Here is a 17,349-nt window from a genome sequence, read left to right as displayed (position 1 = left end):
TCCCTAGAACCCGGCCATGGCCGCTTCCTTACAGGGCAGCTGTGAGGAGTCCTGAGGAATTTTGCTACACGGCATATCCTCAGCGTAGTGGCTAGCACATCACAAAGCTTTAATCTTAACACTGTTGATCTTAACACTGCAACTGAGGCGGCCGGGAGAATGGGCCTGACAGGAGGGTCTATCGGAACCTGAGGGACTGGGGATCCCGGTGCGGAGAAGCGCGAAGGGAAATCGCGCTGAGCAGCCGGGGTGGGTGCGCCTGGGGGCGTGGCCTGCGGGCCGGCGGGAGGGCGGGAGACCGCGGTGGAGGCGTGGCACGAGGGAGGGGCGAAACCGGGGGCGCGGTGGGGGCGTGGCGTGTGGGGGGAGTGGGCGGGGCCGAGATGGGGGCTGGCGCGCTGACAGGAGCGCCGGGGGAGTGAGAGACGCCTCCTGGCGGGAGCTGGCGGCTGTGGACCCCAGCGAGGGCGGAGGGGAAGAGGGGAGCTGGGGCGGGGAGCAAGGAGCCGGGAGGAGGGCGGCGGGCGGGCCTGTCTCTTTAAGGTGCCCGAGGCTCGCGGGCGCTGCGCTGAGGGGACGGCGGGAGGCGCGGCCTGGCCTCGCACTCAAAGCCGCCGCAGCGCGCCCCGGGTTCGGCCGACCCGGCGGGGATCTAGGGGTGGGCGACTTCGCGGGACCGTGGCGCACGGTGAGCGGGAGCGGCTGAGGGGTTGTGCAGCTTCTTGGCCGGGAAGGGGCCGGGCGCCGAGCTCGGCCCTCTAGAGGCCCGGGGACGCGGCGAGCTTCGCGGGGGCCGGGAGAAGCCTGGGCCCGGCTGCGCGGAGGACAAAGTGGGGGTGCTGGGCGCGGGCGCACAGGCCGGACGCCGGGAGCCGGCAGCATCTCTGCGCCTCCTCGGTCCAGACCATCTCTGGGCCGGCCCGCGTCCTCCGCAGCCCGCGTCGGCCGAGCCGGGGTGGGGGTGGTTCCGGGTGCCCGGTCCCCCGCGCAGCTACCGGCCTCTGCCTCGCGGGGCGTCCGGCGCCTTCGGGGCCCTGGCACCGCTCTACAGAGGCTCTGCTCTGCCCTGGTCGCTGTCAGTGCCATCTCCCTTAACGAGAAACTGGGCGTGATGTATGCGAAACAATTTTGATGCATGATGGTTTCTAACTCCTTAGGAAAAGAGAAGTCCTTTAATTCTGTTACCTGATTTCGACATGGCCGTAGTTACTTGAATATTTTTTCCAGTGAAATTTGGGGAGTAAGATGAATTTGTGGAACATTTCATAAGACAACCGTAAAAGTTGGGAAAAGGGGGGAAATCCCAGTTTTCGTGGTTGTAGGATGAAAACTAGTTCCACGACAATTAGTTTCCAAATATCCTTATTTGGCCTCTGCAAATATGTACTGGTTGCTCCAGAAATCATCCTACTTGGTATGCGGCGTTAGATACATTAGAAAATTAGGTTACTAACGGTCTTTAGGGAATGCTTTGTGAGCCTCAGTAACGATCACCAGGGTTTTCTCTTTCAAAATTGACTCATACCAGGTCCAAAGCCCTTTATTCTTTTCACCCTTTTATTGTTTTTCCTTTAATGTACTTTGTAACACTTAGAATAAAAGTTTAGAGTAATCATAAATGCCCCCATAAACTCACCATTTATCCCTCTTACATCAGTAGTCATTTATTTTAATTTATTATGTTTGATAGGGAGGTGTTTTAACCTGAAGAAATGATATCTTCCCGTATTTAAAGTTTAGTAACTATGTATACTGTTTGGCCCCTGTCAGACTGTGTTTGTGCTAGTCTTTTTTCCTTCTTCTTTTTGAACTGTAGTATCTTCTTAATAACTTTGAAGAATGTGTGGTACTAATAGAATTAAAAGAATATCTTGGCTGGGCGCGGTATCTCACCCCTGTAATCCCACACTTTGGGAGGCCGAGGCAGGTGGATCACCTCAGGTCAGGAGTTTGAGACCAGCCTGGCCAACATGGTGAAACCCCGTCTCTACTAAAAATACAAAAATTAGCGGGGCGTGGTGATAAGCCCCTGTGATCCCAGCTACTCGGGAGGCTGAGACAGGAGAACCGCATGAACCCGGGAGGCGGAGGTTGCAGTGAGCCGAGATTGCGCCACTGCACTCCAGCCTGGGCGACAGAGAGAGACTCAGTCTAAAAAAAAAAAAAGAATATCTTCACATTCTAATAATTACCTAGAGTTCTTAATGCAATTAGTAATTTACACAGCCTTTTGTTATTTGCTCAATTATTTAAGAAGTGACTCTGTGGACTCTACTTCTTGCTTTGAGCTGCTTTATTCTGTCTAAATAACCCTGGAATAATTTCCATTTAAAATTTTGTTTTGATTCTAAGAATTAAAATTAAATATCTTAGAATTATAATACAATATTAATAGTTTTATATGGGCTTAAAGTTGAATAATGGACCTAAAACTAAAGTTGAATAGTAGCAGTGCAGTGTTGAAACTAGTTATTTGCCTGATATACTCTCAAGTTACTGAGGGTTTAGATATACTCAACTCTACTTTCACAGTCACCATTTCTGGATAGTCTGAGGAACTGTGGTGTTCTAGGTCCTTGAAGATGGCTATGAAGCCATTATTATATAAAATTATTGTTTATTTTTGAATGTTTATATAATCTTTCATTGAGAATGATCTTTAAATGATCACTCAAAAGTTTTTTGAAGGCCAGGCATGGTGGTATTGTCTGTAGTCCCAGATAACTGGGAGGCTGAGGTGGGAGCATCAGTTGAACCCAGGAATTGAAGGCTGCAGTGAGCTATGATCACACTACTGTACTTCAGCCTGGGCAACAGAGCAAGACTCTAAAAGACAAAGGAAAAGTATATTGACACAAACAATGAGTCTTAGTTTGTGTTTTGTTTCTCATATTTGTTTTTACCCTAGCACTTGCCTTTGAATTAAAGTTGTGTTTGTTTGTTTAGCTTCCTGGGAGTTACTGATCATCTTCTTTGAAGAAACATGAAGTTACACTATGTTGCTGTGCTTACTCTAGCCATCCTGATGTTCCTGACATGGCTTCCAGCATCACTGAGCTGTAACAAAGCACTCTGTGCTAGTGATGTGAGCAAATGCCTCATTCAGGTAGGACTAAGAGTGCTTTTATTAATATTGAAATATATTGTAGAGCAGAAACATTATGTTTATATACAGATATAGAGAGCGTATATCATATAGAGTAAGACCTGAGTATTGGGTCAGGGCCTGAGGTACTGAATCATGACACAAAGGTCTGGATTTTTACCCTCATAGCAATCGTATATATAGGCAAGGTTAGATTCAAGAAGTTCAATACTGAGTATAATATCCTGTTGTATAAACATGTCATTACAAGGTGATGAGCACTCTATTCAGATGATTTAATCTGTGTAATCTAATTAACATAGCAAAGAGGTTCAATAACTGTATTTAGAAAAAAAATTAGCTGGTCAAATAATAGATAAATTGTTACCCTAAGTATGATGTGTTAGTTGTCTATTGTTATGTAACGAATTACCCCAAAATATAGCAACTTAGTGCAATAAACATGTATTATTTCATGCAGTTTCTGAGGGCCTGGAATCTGGAAGCAGTTTAGCAAGGTGGCTGTGGCTCAGGGTCTCCCACAATGTTGCAGGCAAGTTGTTGGCTGGGATTGGACAATCTGCTTCCAAGATACTTTGCAGTTATATCTCTTCCAATCATCAAGGCAGGCCTCTTAATGTAGCCACCACTCTCATTTTTCTGGGGAGAAAAGTAAGAGTAAGTAATGTGGCTAAGTTACCAGGCTAGTATTGAACTCCTGATTAGCTTCCTTTCTAGTTGCAGGCTGTGCACTCAGAAATTCAGTAACCACACACATTAGCATTCTATGTAAAGTATGAGTCAGCTAACATGACTGTAACCCTCACTTGAGAGTAATTGTGTATATGTGCTAGAGTGACAATTGTTTTTATACATCAGAAGCATTTTGTGCTTATTCCTGACATTTTGGTCCTTCTCACTAATAGTTGGAATTCTACTTGCCCCCATTTCATACTCTGATAACCCTAACTCTGCATTTCAAACCAAAACATTTAACTAGAGAAGTGTGTTTGTTGTTCAGTTTTTAACTTTTTTGCTGTGGACATTTTCAGATATAAAAGGAGAAAAATATAATGAACCATCCATGAGTAGTTACTGCAGTCACTACCTCATGGCTACTCTTATTTTATCTATATCCTCCTACACTATCCACTCCCAGCTCTGTTTTAATTTCAAGCAAATCCCTTGATACCGTTTTGTTGATAATTCTAATATGTATCTCTAAAAGAGAACTCTTTACCAACATAGCTATTAGACCAATTTTACAGTTTAAAAATTAACACTAATTCTTTAATCACCTAATTTTGTATGTGGAAATCTTAATAAGGCATGCCTGCTTAGGCTTGTGTTGGCTGGAAATTTTGTGTCTGCACATGAAGCCCAGTTTTGTGCTATGGTCAGATGAGGAGTCTGTGGTACCTCCCAGGTTGTTTCAATGTAGCTTCATTATTCGTTATTCAAAATAAAGTCTCATAACATTTGCTGTATTCATGTTTAGATGGAAATTCTTTTAAATTCCAAATTATATTCTTGACTCTTCAACTCTATAACTTGCATTAGTTCAAGTAATTAAAAAGTGTACTTTGGCCAGGCACAGCGGCTCATGCCTCATAATCCCAGCACTTTGAGAGACTGAGGCAGGAGGATCACTTGAGCCCAGGAGTTTCAGACCAGCCTGGGAATCACATTGAGACCCTGTCTCTACAACAAATAGTTTTTAAAAATTAGCTGGGCATGATCATGTATACCTGTAGTCTCAGCTACTTGGGAGGCTGAGGCAGGAGGATCATCTGAGCCCAGGAGGTTGAGGCTGCAGTGAGCTATGATTGTGCCACTGCACTGAAGCCTGGGTGACAGAGCAAGACCCTGTCTCAAAAAAAAAAAATTGTACTTTATTTAAAATACCTTGCTTTTAAAGGGAGTATTTAAAAGAGAAAGCTTTGGTTAATATGGGTAGATACTTGCAAAGGTTTTTTTGTTTGTTTGACTCTTTAAAAATTTTTTGGCTCTATTACAGCTTACTACAGCCTTGACTTCCCAGGCTCCAGTGATCCTCCCATCTCAGCCTCCGGGGTAGCTGGGACTACAGGCATGTGGCACCATGCCTGGCTAATTTACTTTGTATTTTTGGTAGACACGGGGTTTTGCCATGTTGCCAAGGCTGGTCTGAAACTTCTGAGCTCAAGCGATCTGCCAAGGCTGGTCTCAAACTTCTGAGCTCAAGCGATCTGCCACCTCGGCCTCCCAAGTGCTAGGATTACAGGTGTGAGCCACCGTGCCTGGCCAATTAAAAAAATTTTAAAAATTACAATTACAAAAACTAGCTGAGCATGGCGGTGCATGCTTGTAATCCTAGCTACTTGGGAGGCTGAGGCAGGAGAATCACTTGAACCCAGGAGGCGGAGGTTGCAGTGAGCTGAGATCGTGCCACTGCACTCCCACCTGGGCGACAGAGCAAGACTCTGTCTCAAAAAAAAAATTGTAAAAAAAAAAAATACTTCAAAATGTAAAGAGTACTATATCAGTGTAAAAAAACTGGAAAAGCAAACGGAGCTTCACCTAACTCAAATGGTGATTCTAGTAAACAAAATCAGCTAGGACGTATTTTCAGTCACAAATTCATGGATGCTGACATTTCTGATATTCCTGTTGTTGCTTCAGCCAGGAAACAAACTTTTTTCTGGAGTAGTGGACACAACTTTCCTGGTGGATGGTGGACTACTTGGGGTTAGAAAAGATCTAGGGCTCGGCCGGGCGCAATGGCTCAAGCCTGTAATTCCAGCACTTTGGGGAGGCCAAGGCGGGCGGATCACAAGGTCAGGAGATTGAGACCATTCCAGCTAACACGGTGAAACCCCGTCTCTACTAAAAATACGAAAAATTAGCCGGGCGTGGTGGCGGGCGCCTGTAGTCCCAGCTACCCGGGAGGCTGAGGCAGGAGAATGGCGTGAACCCGGGAGGCGGAGCTTGCAGTGAGCCAAGATCGTGCCACTGCACTCCAGCCTGGGCGACGGAGCAAGACTCCGTCTCAAAAAAAAAGAAAAGATCTAGGGCTCAAATATTGAGGATTTTCTTGTTTGTTTATTCACAAACATTTATTGAGTGTTGAAATGAAATGTGATTAGTTCTACTCTTCACCTGGTTTTGTGGACTCCCAAACTCTAGCAGATTATTTCACATTCTGATCTTTAGTTTCCACGTGTTCCTCTTACTATGGCTGTGTGGCAAACCACCCCAAAAACCAGTGGGTGGAAACAATATTTATTTTGCTCACGAATTTGCATTCTGAGCAGGGCTCTGTGGAAGAGTTCATCTCTGTTCCATGTGGCATTAGCAGGGTGGCTTGAAGGTGGTGGAGGTGGAATTATCTGAAACAGCATTATAGATAGAGTTTTCTGCGATGATGGGAAAGATCTACATCTACCCTGTGCAATACAGTAGAATCTAACCATACGTGGCTACTAAGTACTTGAAATGTGACTAGTATGACTGAAAATCTGATTTTAAATTTAATTCAATTTCAATTTCATTAGCTGCATAGCTGCATATGACTAGTGGCCACTGTATTGGACATTGAAAATCTGAAGGCTCACTGATAAAGTCTAATACCTGGGCTGGGAAGATTCTTCAGGTATACGTCTCTTCCTGACTTCTCCCCTTCCTCCCTTCTCTATCCCCATCTCCCTCCCTCTCTCCCTTTCACTCTCTCTATGTATATATGTGTGTGTCTCTGTGGTCCTGCTGTATGATCTCTCCTGCGGGTCCACCTGGATTTAAGTGGAGGGAACATAGGCCCCACCTCTGTTGGAGGAGTGACAGTGTCATGTTGTAAGCTGAACATGTGGATGGGATATAATGGTGTGGCCATCTTTGGAAAGTATACTCTGCCACATATAAACTGTAAAGTGAATTGGCTGGCTAGGTGAGCTCAAAATTTTCTTCTAGTTCTAGGCAGTTTTAAAGAAAGAAACCAACTAGTGTGTGTCAAATGTTCTCTTTTTTTCATCAGAGTAATAAATTATTAAATTATTAGAAGGACACATAGTGAAAAAATGAATCTGTTGATCTAATTCTCCCTACTCATTTCTATTACCCTGGGAAAACCACTTTTAATCTAACTCTTATATTTTTACTTCTGTTAGTAATTTTTAGCCATATGCCTAAATAATATGCTTGTACTACTATTTCTTGATTTATCAGTTTTAGATGTCATATATCTAAAATTGCCTTTCTGTTATAACAGATAAGGTCATAGCTCATCGTGTCATCCTTCCCACTCCTGCCCTGCCACACTTGTATCACAGTTTTGAGTTTATCTCTTGGTTATTTTTTCAATTTCTTCAATATATTTAAGGCTTTCTATTCTGTTCTATCAACTGGAGACACTATCTCTTTATTCCTGATCTAAGTGGAGAATATTAATAGTCTCCTTTCCTTTTAACGTTTATTTTATTTTATTATTTTTTTTTAGCAATGAGACAGACTATAAGTGAGTTTTAAGAACAGTGCATTTCTTTAGGGAATCGAAGAGAGGGTTTGTTTGGGTTCCAGTCTTGGGAGATCATGTGAATCTACCATGATTAACATCATAGAAAGAAAAGAAATCAGTTTTTTCCCTTGCATTTATGAGTACTGCCCTCAAAATTTTCTACTTTTGACATTCTGATGGACTACTTTTGGAATTCTGATGGGCTGCATCAAAATCTGTGGAGAACGGAGTGTTACCTGTACTTTTACTTTTATATTGTCAAGGTTGATAACATCTATATTCTGAGAGGCTGCATAATATAATGGTTAATAAGAGTATGAACTCTGGAACCAGGCTATCTGAATTTGGATCCAGTTCTGCCACTTACTGGTTGTATGGCCTTGGGCAAGTTAGTTAATCTCTCAATGCCTCAGTTTCCTCATCTGTAAAGTAGGGATAATAACCATACTGTGCAAGTATTGTGAGGATTAGATGTAAAGTATTTAGAGCAATGCCTGGCACGTGAGTGCACTATAGGTAATTACTAACCTTATTTCTCGGTTTTGTAACTCTATTTGAATCTTCTAATGCTTTATTTACAGGTATATTCTAAAACTGGCAATAAACCATGTTTATATTCTAATGATTATATAAATATTGTTGACTGTTGACTGTATAGTCACATAGGTACTATGATTACATTTCCCTTCTTGAATGATTTTGTTTTTCTTGAGTTTCTAATTATCTTTCTTTACCTTGTATCGTCAATCATTAGCACCTTATATTGTTTTAAGTACTTAATGTATTTTTCCTCCCAAATGGAGCCTTCAGTCTTGATGTTTCCAGACTTAACTGATTGCAATCTAGGTCTGATGCAAGCTGTCTTATGGTGACTTTCCATCATTACTTTCCCAAGTTGGTTCCACTGTTTCTTGGATTTCATATCTTGTTGTTTTTAACAGTAACCCTCATTTTGTCCCAACATGCCCTCAAGTAACTTCCTAAGAAAGCCTGTGTGGAAAGTAAGCTTTCTGGGTCCTGCATGTCTTGAAAATATATTTATTCTCATCTTTCACCTGACTGATGGTTTGCCTGAATACAGAATTCTATGTTAAATTCTTTTCCCTCAGAACTTTGGAGACATTTCTCTATTATCTAATAGCATTCCATATTGCCAGTAAGAAGTGTGATGCCAGTCTGTTTCTTATTCTCTGAAGGTAACTTTGTTATATCGTCTCTCTGGAAACTTTTAGTATCATCTCATTAGCCTTCGTATTATGGAATTTAAACTGTTGAGTCTAGTGTTGGTCTTTTCATTCATTCTGTTTGGTATCTTGTGAGTCTTTTGGGGATCAGTTTTGAGCCAAAGACTAGGAAATGCCCTGTTTTGTTTTTTTGTTATATATATATATATACACCTAACATACATACATATATAATATATATGTTTTATGTAACATATATTTTTGTATAATATATAATTATGTATAATGTCCTCTATTCTTTCTGGAACTCTTATTAGTATAAATCTAAGATGGATTCTCTGTTAGATCTTTTTTAAAAAAGTTTTATTGAGATATATGATTCATATATTATAAAATTTACCCATTTAAGGGTACAATTGAATGGTTTTGGCATATCGACAGACTTGTGCAACCATCACCACAATCTAATTTTAGAACATTTTCATTACTTTAGAAGGAAACTCCATACCCTTTAGAAGTCATTTCCTATTCTCTCTCCCCGCAAACCCTAGGCAGTTTACTTTCTCGCTACATGCTTGTTCTGGACGTTTAATATGACTGGAATCATACATTGTCTTTTGTGTCTGACTTCTTTCATTGAGCATAATGTTTTCATGGTTCCTGTGTGTTGTAACATATTCAGTATTTCATTCCTTGGTCAAATAATATTCTGCTGAATGGGCATACCACATTTTATTTATCCATTTATTGGTTGGTGGATATTTGAGTTATTTATATTTTTGGCTATGGTAGATAATACTGCTATGAATATTCAAGTTTTAGTGTGTAGATGTATCTTTGTTTGTTTTTTAAGAGATAAACTGTGTTACACAGGTTTGTTTACTGCCTGTGCACACAGGCAGTGGTGCAATCATTGTTCACTGTAACCTTGAACTCCTGGGCTTAAACGATCCTCTCACCTTGGCCTCCCAAGTAGCTAGGACTACAGTTGTGTGCCACCATACCTGGCTAATTAAAAAAAAAAATTTGTGTGTGGAAACAGGATCTCATCATGTTGCCCAGGTTGGTCTTGAACTCTTGTCCTCAAGCGATCCTCCTGCCTTGGCCCCACAAAGTTCTGGGGTTACAGGTGTGAGCTGCTACAGACAACCCTGGATGTATCTCTTAATTTTTCTTTTGTATATACCTAGGAGTGGAATTGCTGGGCCATATGGCAACTCTGTGTTTAACATTTTGAGGAACTGCTGAAGTGTTTTCTAAAGTGGCTGCACTATTTTACATTCCCACCAGCTGTGTATGAGGTTTCTAATTTCCCTATAGCCTCACCAACACTTATCTTTCCTTTTTATTGTAGCACCTTTGTAAAGTGGTTATGATTTGCATTTCCCTAATAGCTAATGATGTTGAGCATCTTTTTATGTGCTTAGTGCATGCGTGCGTGTGTGTGTGTGTGTGTGTATATATGTATGTATGTTTTGTTTTTTTTTTTTTTGAGACAGGATCTTGCTCTGTCACCCAGGCTGGAGTGCAGTGGTGCAATCACGGCTAACGGCAACCTCAACCTCCTGGACTCAAGCAATCCTTCCACCTCAGCCTCCCAAGTAGCTGGGACTATAGGCATGCGCCACCATGTCTGGTTAGCTTATTGTGTATCTTTGGGGAAATACCTATTGAAAACCAGTGCTCTTTTGTGTGTGTGTGTGTTTGTTTTAGACAAGAGTCTTGCTCTGTTGCCCAGGCTGGAGTACAGTTGCTCTATCATAGCTCACTGCAGCCTTGAACTCCTGTGCCAACACGATCTTCCTGCCTCAGCCTCCTGAGTAGCTAGGACTACAGGTATGTGCCACCACACTCAGCTAATTTTTAAAATTTTTAAATTCTTTATAGGGATGGGGGTCTCACTGTATTGCCCAGGCTGGTCTTGAACTCCTGGTCTCAAGTGATCGTCCTGCATTGGCCTCTCAAAGCACTGGAATTACAGGTGTGAGCCACCACACCCAACCCAGAACCTATGCTCATTTTAAAATTGGCTTGTCTTTTTATTGTTGAGTTGTAAGAATTCTTTATATATTCTGGGCTCAAGACCCTTGTCAGATACGTTATTTGCAAATATTTTCTCTCATTCTGTGGGTTGTCTTTTCAACTACTATGTATCATTTGTATCACAAAAGTTTTACATTTTAGTGACATCCAATGTTTCTATTTTTTTCTTTTGTTACTTTTGCTTTTGGTGTTGTATCTAAGAAACCATTACCTAACCCAAAGTCATAAAGATTTACTTGTATGTTTTCCTCTAAGAATTTTAGAGTTTTACGCCAGGTGTGGTGGCATGTACCTGTAATCCCAGCACTTTGGGAGATGGAGGTGGGAAGATCGCTTTAGCCCAGGAGTTCAAGCCTGCAGTGAAGTAGGGATCCAACTTTATTATTTTGTATATGGATATCCACTTGTCCCAGCACCATTTCTCCCCCACTGAATTATATTGCCACCCTTGTTCAAAACCGTTTCACCATAAATGGTTTGTTTATGGACTGTCAGTTCTATTCTATTGGTTTATATCTCTATTTTTATGCTAGTACCACATTGTCTTGATTATGTAGTTTTGTAGTATGTTTTGAAATCAGGAAGTCTGAATTCTCCAACTTTGTACTTTTTCAAGATTGCTTAGGCTGTTCTGGGTCCGTTGCATTTTCATATGAATTTTAGAATCAACTTGTCAATTTCTGCAGTAAAGCCAGCTGGGATTTTAAAAAAATATATAATAGACTTTATTTTTTGGAAAAGTTTTAGGTTTACAGAAAATTTGAGCAGAGAGTATAAAGGGTTCCCATATGCCCATTTCCCCCACATATCCACAGTTTCTTCTATTGTTAACATCTTGCATCAGTGTGGTATACTTGTTACTATTGATGAACCAATATTGATATGCTATTATTAACTAAAATCTATACTTTGCATTAGCATTAACTCTTTGCGTTTTACCTTTTTATGGGTTTTGACAAATGCATAATGTCTTGTATCTACCATTACAGTATCATTCAGAATAGTTTCATTGTTCTAAAAATCCCCATAGCCAACCTATTCATCCCTCCCTACCTCCCCCCAGTCCCCTAGTAACCACTTATCTTTTTTACTGTCTCTATAGTTTTGCCTTTTCCACAATGTCGTATAGTTGGAATCATACAGAATGTAGCCTTTTAAAAGGGGCTTCTTTGACTTAGCAGTATACATTTAACTTTCCTTTATGTCTTTTCATGGCTTGATAATGCATTTGTTTTTATTGCTTATTGTTACCTAATAATATCCCATTGTATGAATGTACTGACTGATTAATATTGCACTCACTGATTAGTATGGATGTACCAGAGTTTGTTTATCCATTCACTTATCGAAGGACATTTTGATTGCTTCTAAGATTTAGTAGCTATGAATAAAGCTTAGCCAGGCATGGTGGCTCAGGCCTATAATCCCAGTGCTTTAGGAGGCCACAGCAGGAGGGTCCCTTGAGGCTGAGAATTCAAGATCATAGTGAGACCCCCATCTCTACCAAAAGAAAAAAAAGTCTGGAGTGGTGGCATGCACCTGTAGTCTTAGCTACCTGGGAGGCCACAGTAGGAGGATGGCTTGAGCCCGTGAGTTCAAGGCTACAGTAGGTTATAATCACACAACTGCACTCCAGCCTGGATAACCAAGTGAGACCCTGTCCCTATAAAATAACATAAAGCTACTATAACCATCCATGTGCAGGTTTTGTGTGGGCATAAGTTTTCACTTCATTTGGGTAAATACTAAGGAGTGTAATTGCTGCATTGTAGGGTAGGACTATGTTTCGTTTTGTAAGAAATTGCCAAATTGTCTTTCAAAGTGGCTGTACCATTTTGCATTCCTACCCGCAATGAATGAGAGTTACTGTTGCTCCACATCCTCACCAGCATTTGGTGTTTTAAGTGTTTTGGATTTTCACCATCTAAATAGGTGTATAGTGGTATCACATTGTTTTAATTTGCAATTCTCTAATGACATATGATGGAGAGCATCTTATACTTATTTGCCATTTGTATACCTTTTTTGGTGAGGTGTCTGTTAAGAATCTCTGGCCCATTTTTTAATTGGGTTGTTTACTTTTTTTATTGTTGAGGTCTCTGTATGTATGTTTTGTATAGCAGTCCTTTATCAGAAAAGTCTTGCAGATATTTTCTCCTGGTCTATGGCTTGTCATCTGATTCTTTGGAGAGTATTTTTTGCAGAGCAGAAGTTTAAAATTTCAATAAAGTCCAGCTTATTATTTATTTCTTTCATGAATTGTGGCTTTGGTATTGCCGGCTAAGATTTAATAGGGATTGCATTGAATCTGTAGATCAATTTGGGGAATACTGTGTTGCCATCTTAGCAGTATTATGTCTTTGTTTCATGAACATGTGTGCCTTTCCTTTTATGTGGATTTTCTTTGATTTCTTTCAACAATATTATGTAGTTTTCTGTGTATTACATTTCTTTTGTTAAATTTATTTATAAGTATTTTATTCTTTTTGATGCTATTGTTAGTGGAATTGTTCTCTTAATTTCATTTTTGGATTGTTCATTGCTTCTGTATAGCATATTAGCTCTTTTCTATCCCATCATACCTTCTTACTCTATATTCTGGGAAATTTCCTGACCTTACCTTTGGACTCTTTCTATTGAATTGTTTAATTTTAGCAATAACTTTTACATTTCAAGGGCTCTTATTTATTGCTTGTTAATTTTTCCTATTAACATTATTTACTTGTTTTTGGATGCATTATTTTCCTCAGTGTCTTCGAGGATACTTATTGGAATTTTTTTTGCTGGTGGAGGAGGTGTGTGTCCCCTTCCTCCGACTCTGTTAACTGGATTATCTTTTTCGAGATCTTTTTTCTTTTATGTCTTTTTTATGTGTCAGGATTTCTTCAAATGTATACATTCTTTGGTTGTCCATATATAGTTAAGAATGAGGCAATAAAACCTGGTTGGGAGATCCATGTATTTAGATAGGACTTTTAGATGGGACTTAGAGCAGAGAACACTTGGGGATAAGGAAGGCCTTGATGCTGGAATGTGTTCTCTGCTCTGAGGCTAGGAATCTTCCTGAAGAGAATTGTTGGTTATTTGTTTATTTTGATTGGCTGATTTTCTTGTGATTGGACGTGAGTAGATGGTCAGTAGATGTCTAGTTCTTGTCTTTTTGGTCTGTTGTGGGAGTAGCCTAACTGATCTGATAGAAACCTGAATTTGAACATCCTCTTTTTATCCCTGTTCTCTTTAGTTGAAGAATGGTTTGGCTCTTGGTATTTCATGTGCCAGTGATTGTTAACTGGGGCCCTGGACCTCTTAAGGGATATCCCTGGATTATATTCAGGAGATCCCCAGGATTATATTCAAAATTGCCTGTGCACAGTTTTCTGGCGAAAAGGTCCACAGCTATCAGGAGGTTCTCACAGCAGTTGATGAACCTGAAAAGGTTAAACATTGTTGTGGCTTTGCTTTCCATTCCAACATACTGAGTTATTAAAATTCCACTTTCATGTTCAGCGAAGTACAGGGCACATTGACATTTTAGATAACGAGAGCTGCTTTTCTCCTTAAACTTGCAGAAGATGTACAGAAATGAATACAATAAGGTGGAAGATAAGTACTTTAAGAAAGACAAAGATGCAATGCTATAAAAGTCTATAAAAAGATATTAGTTCCCTTGTAGAGGGAATTTAGATTTCTTTTTGTTAAATTGGTTTAGTTCGAATAACATTTGTAATGTTGAACTGATGTACTATGAGGATAAATTAGAACATTTGTTTATATTGCATCCTCTACACTTATAACTAAGTATGAAAAATTTTCCTTGGAAGCTCTTATGTAAATATTTTTTACCAGCATGGTTGCAAAGCAGTACAGTCATTCCTGCCACTCCTACAAGTTGCTGTGCCTAAAGGTGGTCCCTATATAAATATTTATTTTGTGCTTCTAACAGGAAAGAAATCTAACTTTAAACATCAAGAAAGTAAAACTGTCATCTTGGTGTACTTCCTTGCTCATATAATGAGGGGTTTAGCTATCCTGTTTCAGGAAAAAAATAAATTTTGTAATATGGGATTTTCCTTTAAGAAGATCTTTACTACTTTCCCCTGCTGCTTTTGTGAAAATAATTTTTAAAATTTGGATCAATATTATGCTATACCCCAGAAATCTCAAGTCCCATTTTGTATTAACAGTGGAAAAACCCTATATTAACTTGTGAGTACTTTGGCTAATATTTATGATAGTTTTTAGGATGACATAAACATTGTATTTCATGAAAATATTCAAAATTGGGTTCAGAAATAATGCGTCTTTTTAGTACTTTGTTGTCTGAACATTTATTTAGCGCTTTTATGTGCTAAATTGACAGTCAGCTTTTTTATTCTAAAAATTGATTTAGTTATTAAATAAATCTTAAGTTTTCTGAAATAAGTTGGAATTTTAAAACAGTTTACTTCTCATTAATAATTCTAGCTTTTAAAAGTATATTTTGTCTTAAGTTAAAAATATAAATAGTTCAGGTAAGTTTAGGGCTTCCTTAATTACAGTAAACTAAAGAATTAACTTTTTCTTCTTTTTTCTTAATCAGTGCAAATTAGATTCTACTTTAGTCTCTTGCTATAGTTATCTTGATTTGTTAGTACACTAGTAATATTTTGGTTTACAATGTAAAATGTTTTCTCTTTTCTCTCGTGAACATTATTTTCCTAAATTGTTTCTTTCCTCTTCATCCCATTTTCCTGCTCTTAAAAGTTGTGGTGCCATGGCTGGGTGCAGTGGCTCATGCCTGTAATCCCAGCACTTTGGGAGGCTGAGGCGGGCAGGTCACAAGGTCAGGAGTTTGAGAACAGCCTGACCAACATGGTGAAACCCCGTTTCTACTAAAAATACAAAAATTAGCCGAGCATGGTGGCGTGCACCTGTAATCCCAGCTACTCAGGAGCCTGAGGCAGGAGAATTGCTTGAACCCAGGAGGTGGAGGTTGCAGTGAGCCAAGATCGTGCCACTGCACTCCAGCCTGGGCAACAGAGCGAGACTCCATCTCAAAAAAAAAAAAAAAAAGTTGTGGTGCTAACCTATTTTTGTCGTGTTTTGCTTCAGTTAACACCCGTGAAAATCTCTGAAATTAGTGTTCAAAGGTAATGAGTTAGGCCTGATATAATTTAAAGAAAGAATAAATCATTGTTTCCCTCCAAATGTTTAATGCAGTTATAGTAGCTGCTAATATATAAATGGAGATTAAAATTTATTTTCACTAGTTGTTTCACCTGTTGCATTGTTAAAACAAAATGAGGATTTCATTGGGACACACGGACATTTTCAAACATACATAAAGTAGGAAAAATTGTAAAAGAACCCCCCCATTTACCCGTTACTCAGCCTCAACAGTGATCAACATGTGGTCAGTCTCATCTGTACCTACTCCCAACTCACTCCAGCTGGATTCTTTTAAAGAAATTCACTGGGGGACTTGTACAGTAAGTAGGATTAGCATCTAAATGTTTGTTACTAGGTTTATGTGAGAAAGAGGCACTATTTGATATATTTTGGTATTTCATATATATACATGAACTTGTATGCTGACTTATTTAGCCAAAAATAAGTACTCTTTTCAATACTGATTCATTTAAGTGTATGTTATTTTCAGGACAAAAGTTTACCAATCAGTTAGAATTTATAAAGAACAACATGCTAATGAGGTTGGGTTGGTATTTCTCTCCTGGGTTTGAAGATGCATGTGATGCCCTCCTTAAAGAGCATTAATATGGCAAAACAGATTTGTTATAACCCAATCTAATTATAATTGTTTATTCTTTTGAGCAGGGGCTAATTGAAGATATTTTGTTTTTTATTTATTTATTTATTTTAAAATACTCATTTGACCTAAGTAAAAGTAGTGTCAGCATAGGTGTAATATAATGCTTCATTGATTACTTATGCTTACACAATATGCAAGTAAATACTTAATTAGATTTATTCCTACATTTCTGTTTTTAGCTCAAGATATTATAAATAGTTTCCTTAATTTAAGAACCTCAGTTTGTGTTTTTGAATATCTTTTGTAATTGTTCAAACGTTAATTAAACTGGATCTTAAGAAGTCGTAATATCCAAATAAATTAAATGTTTATTTGCTATTATAAAAATATATTTTCTACCCCCAAATTCAGAAAATACAGAGAAGTAGAAAAAAAGAGTAAAACATTCTTAGTCCTATTATCCAAACACATACTACTCTTACTATTTTGATATAGCTCCTTCTGGTTTTTATTCTGTTTAGATTATTTTTAGCAATTTTATGGTATATACAACTTCTGTGTTTTACATTTTCACTAGCATTATTTTATGTTTCTTTGAAAAAAATTATGTTCGGTTAGAAAATTTCAGTTTTAGGTTAAAAGTAAATTAAAGCATATGTTTTCAGAGTTGGAACTGTCTTCTGCATTGCTTTAAACCAACTTAATGCTTTATATTTTTCAATTTAGGTTTATTTCTTTAAAATTTATAAAGAAACCCCAATGTACCATGCTGGGTTTTTTTTTTTTTTTTGTCTTTTTG

At 39.1% G+C, this 17,349-nt stretch overlaps 1 protein-coding gene across 2 annotated transcripts in view; it reads left to right on the top strand.

Moving 5' to 3' along the window:
• Positions 1-456: 456 nt before the first annotated feature.
• Positions 457-17,349, top strand: part of TWSG1 (twisted gastrulation BMP signaling modulator 1) — a 67,357-nt gene continuing 50,464 nt past the window's right edge. Inside the window, exons 1-2 of one of the 2 annotated variants that reach the window (XM_063653904.1) lie at positions 457-688; positions 2,947-3,106. In XM_063653904.1, coding sequence (XP_063509974.1) covers positions 2,984-3,106 — 123 coding nt within the window. In that variant the 5' untranslated portion in view covers positions 457-688; positions 2,947-2,983. The remainder of the gene's footprint in view (positions 689-2,946; positions 3,107-17,349) is intronic. The other variant, XM_054460966.2, reaches the window with a different exon arrangement.

This window comes from Pongo pygmaeus, chromosome 17, assembly GCF_028885625.2.
Source record: "Pongo pygmaeus isolate AG05252 chromosome 17, NHGRI_mPonPyg2-v2.0_pri, whole genome shotgun sequence".
Classification (NCBI taxonomy): Eukaryota; Metazoa; Chordata; class Mammalia; order Primates; family Hominidae; genus Pongo; species Pongo pygmaeus.
This window is presented reverse-complemented; position numbering and strand designations above follow the sequence as displayed.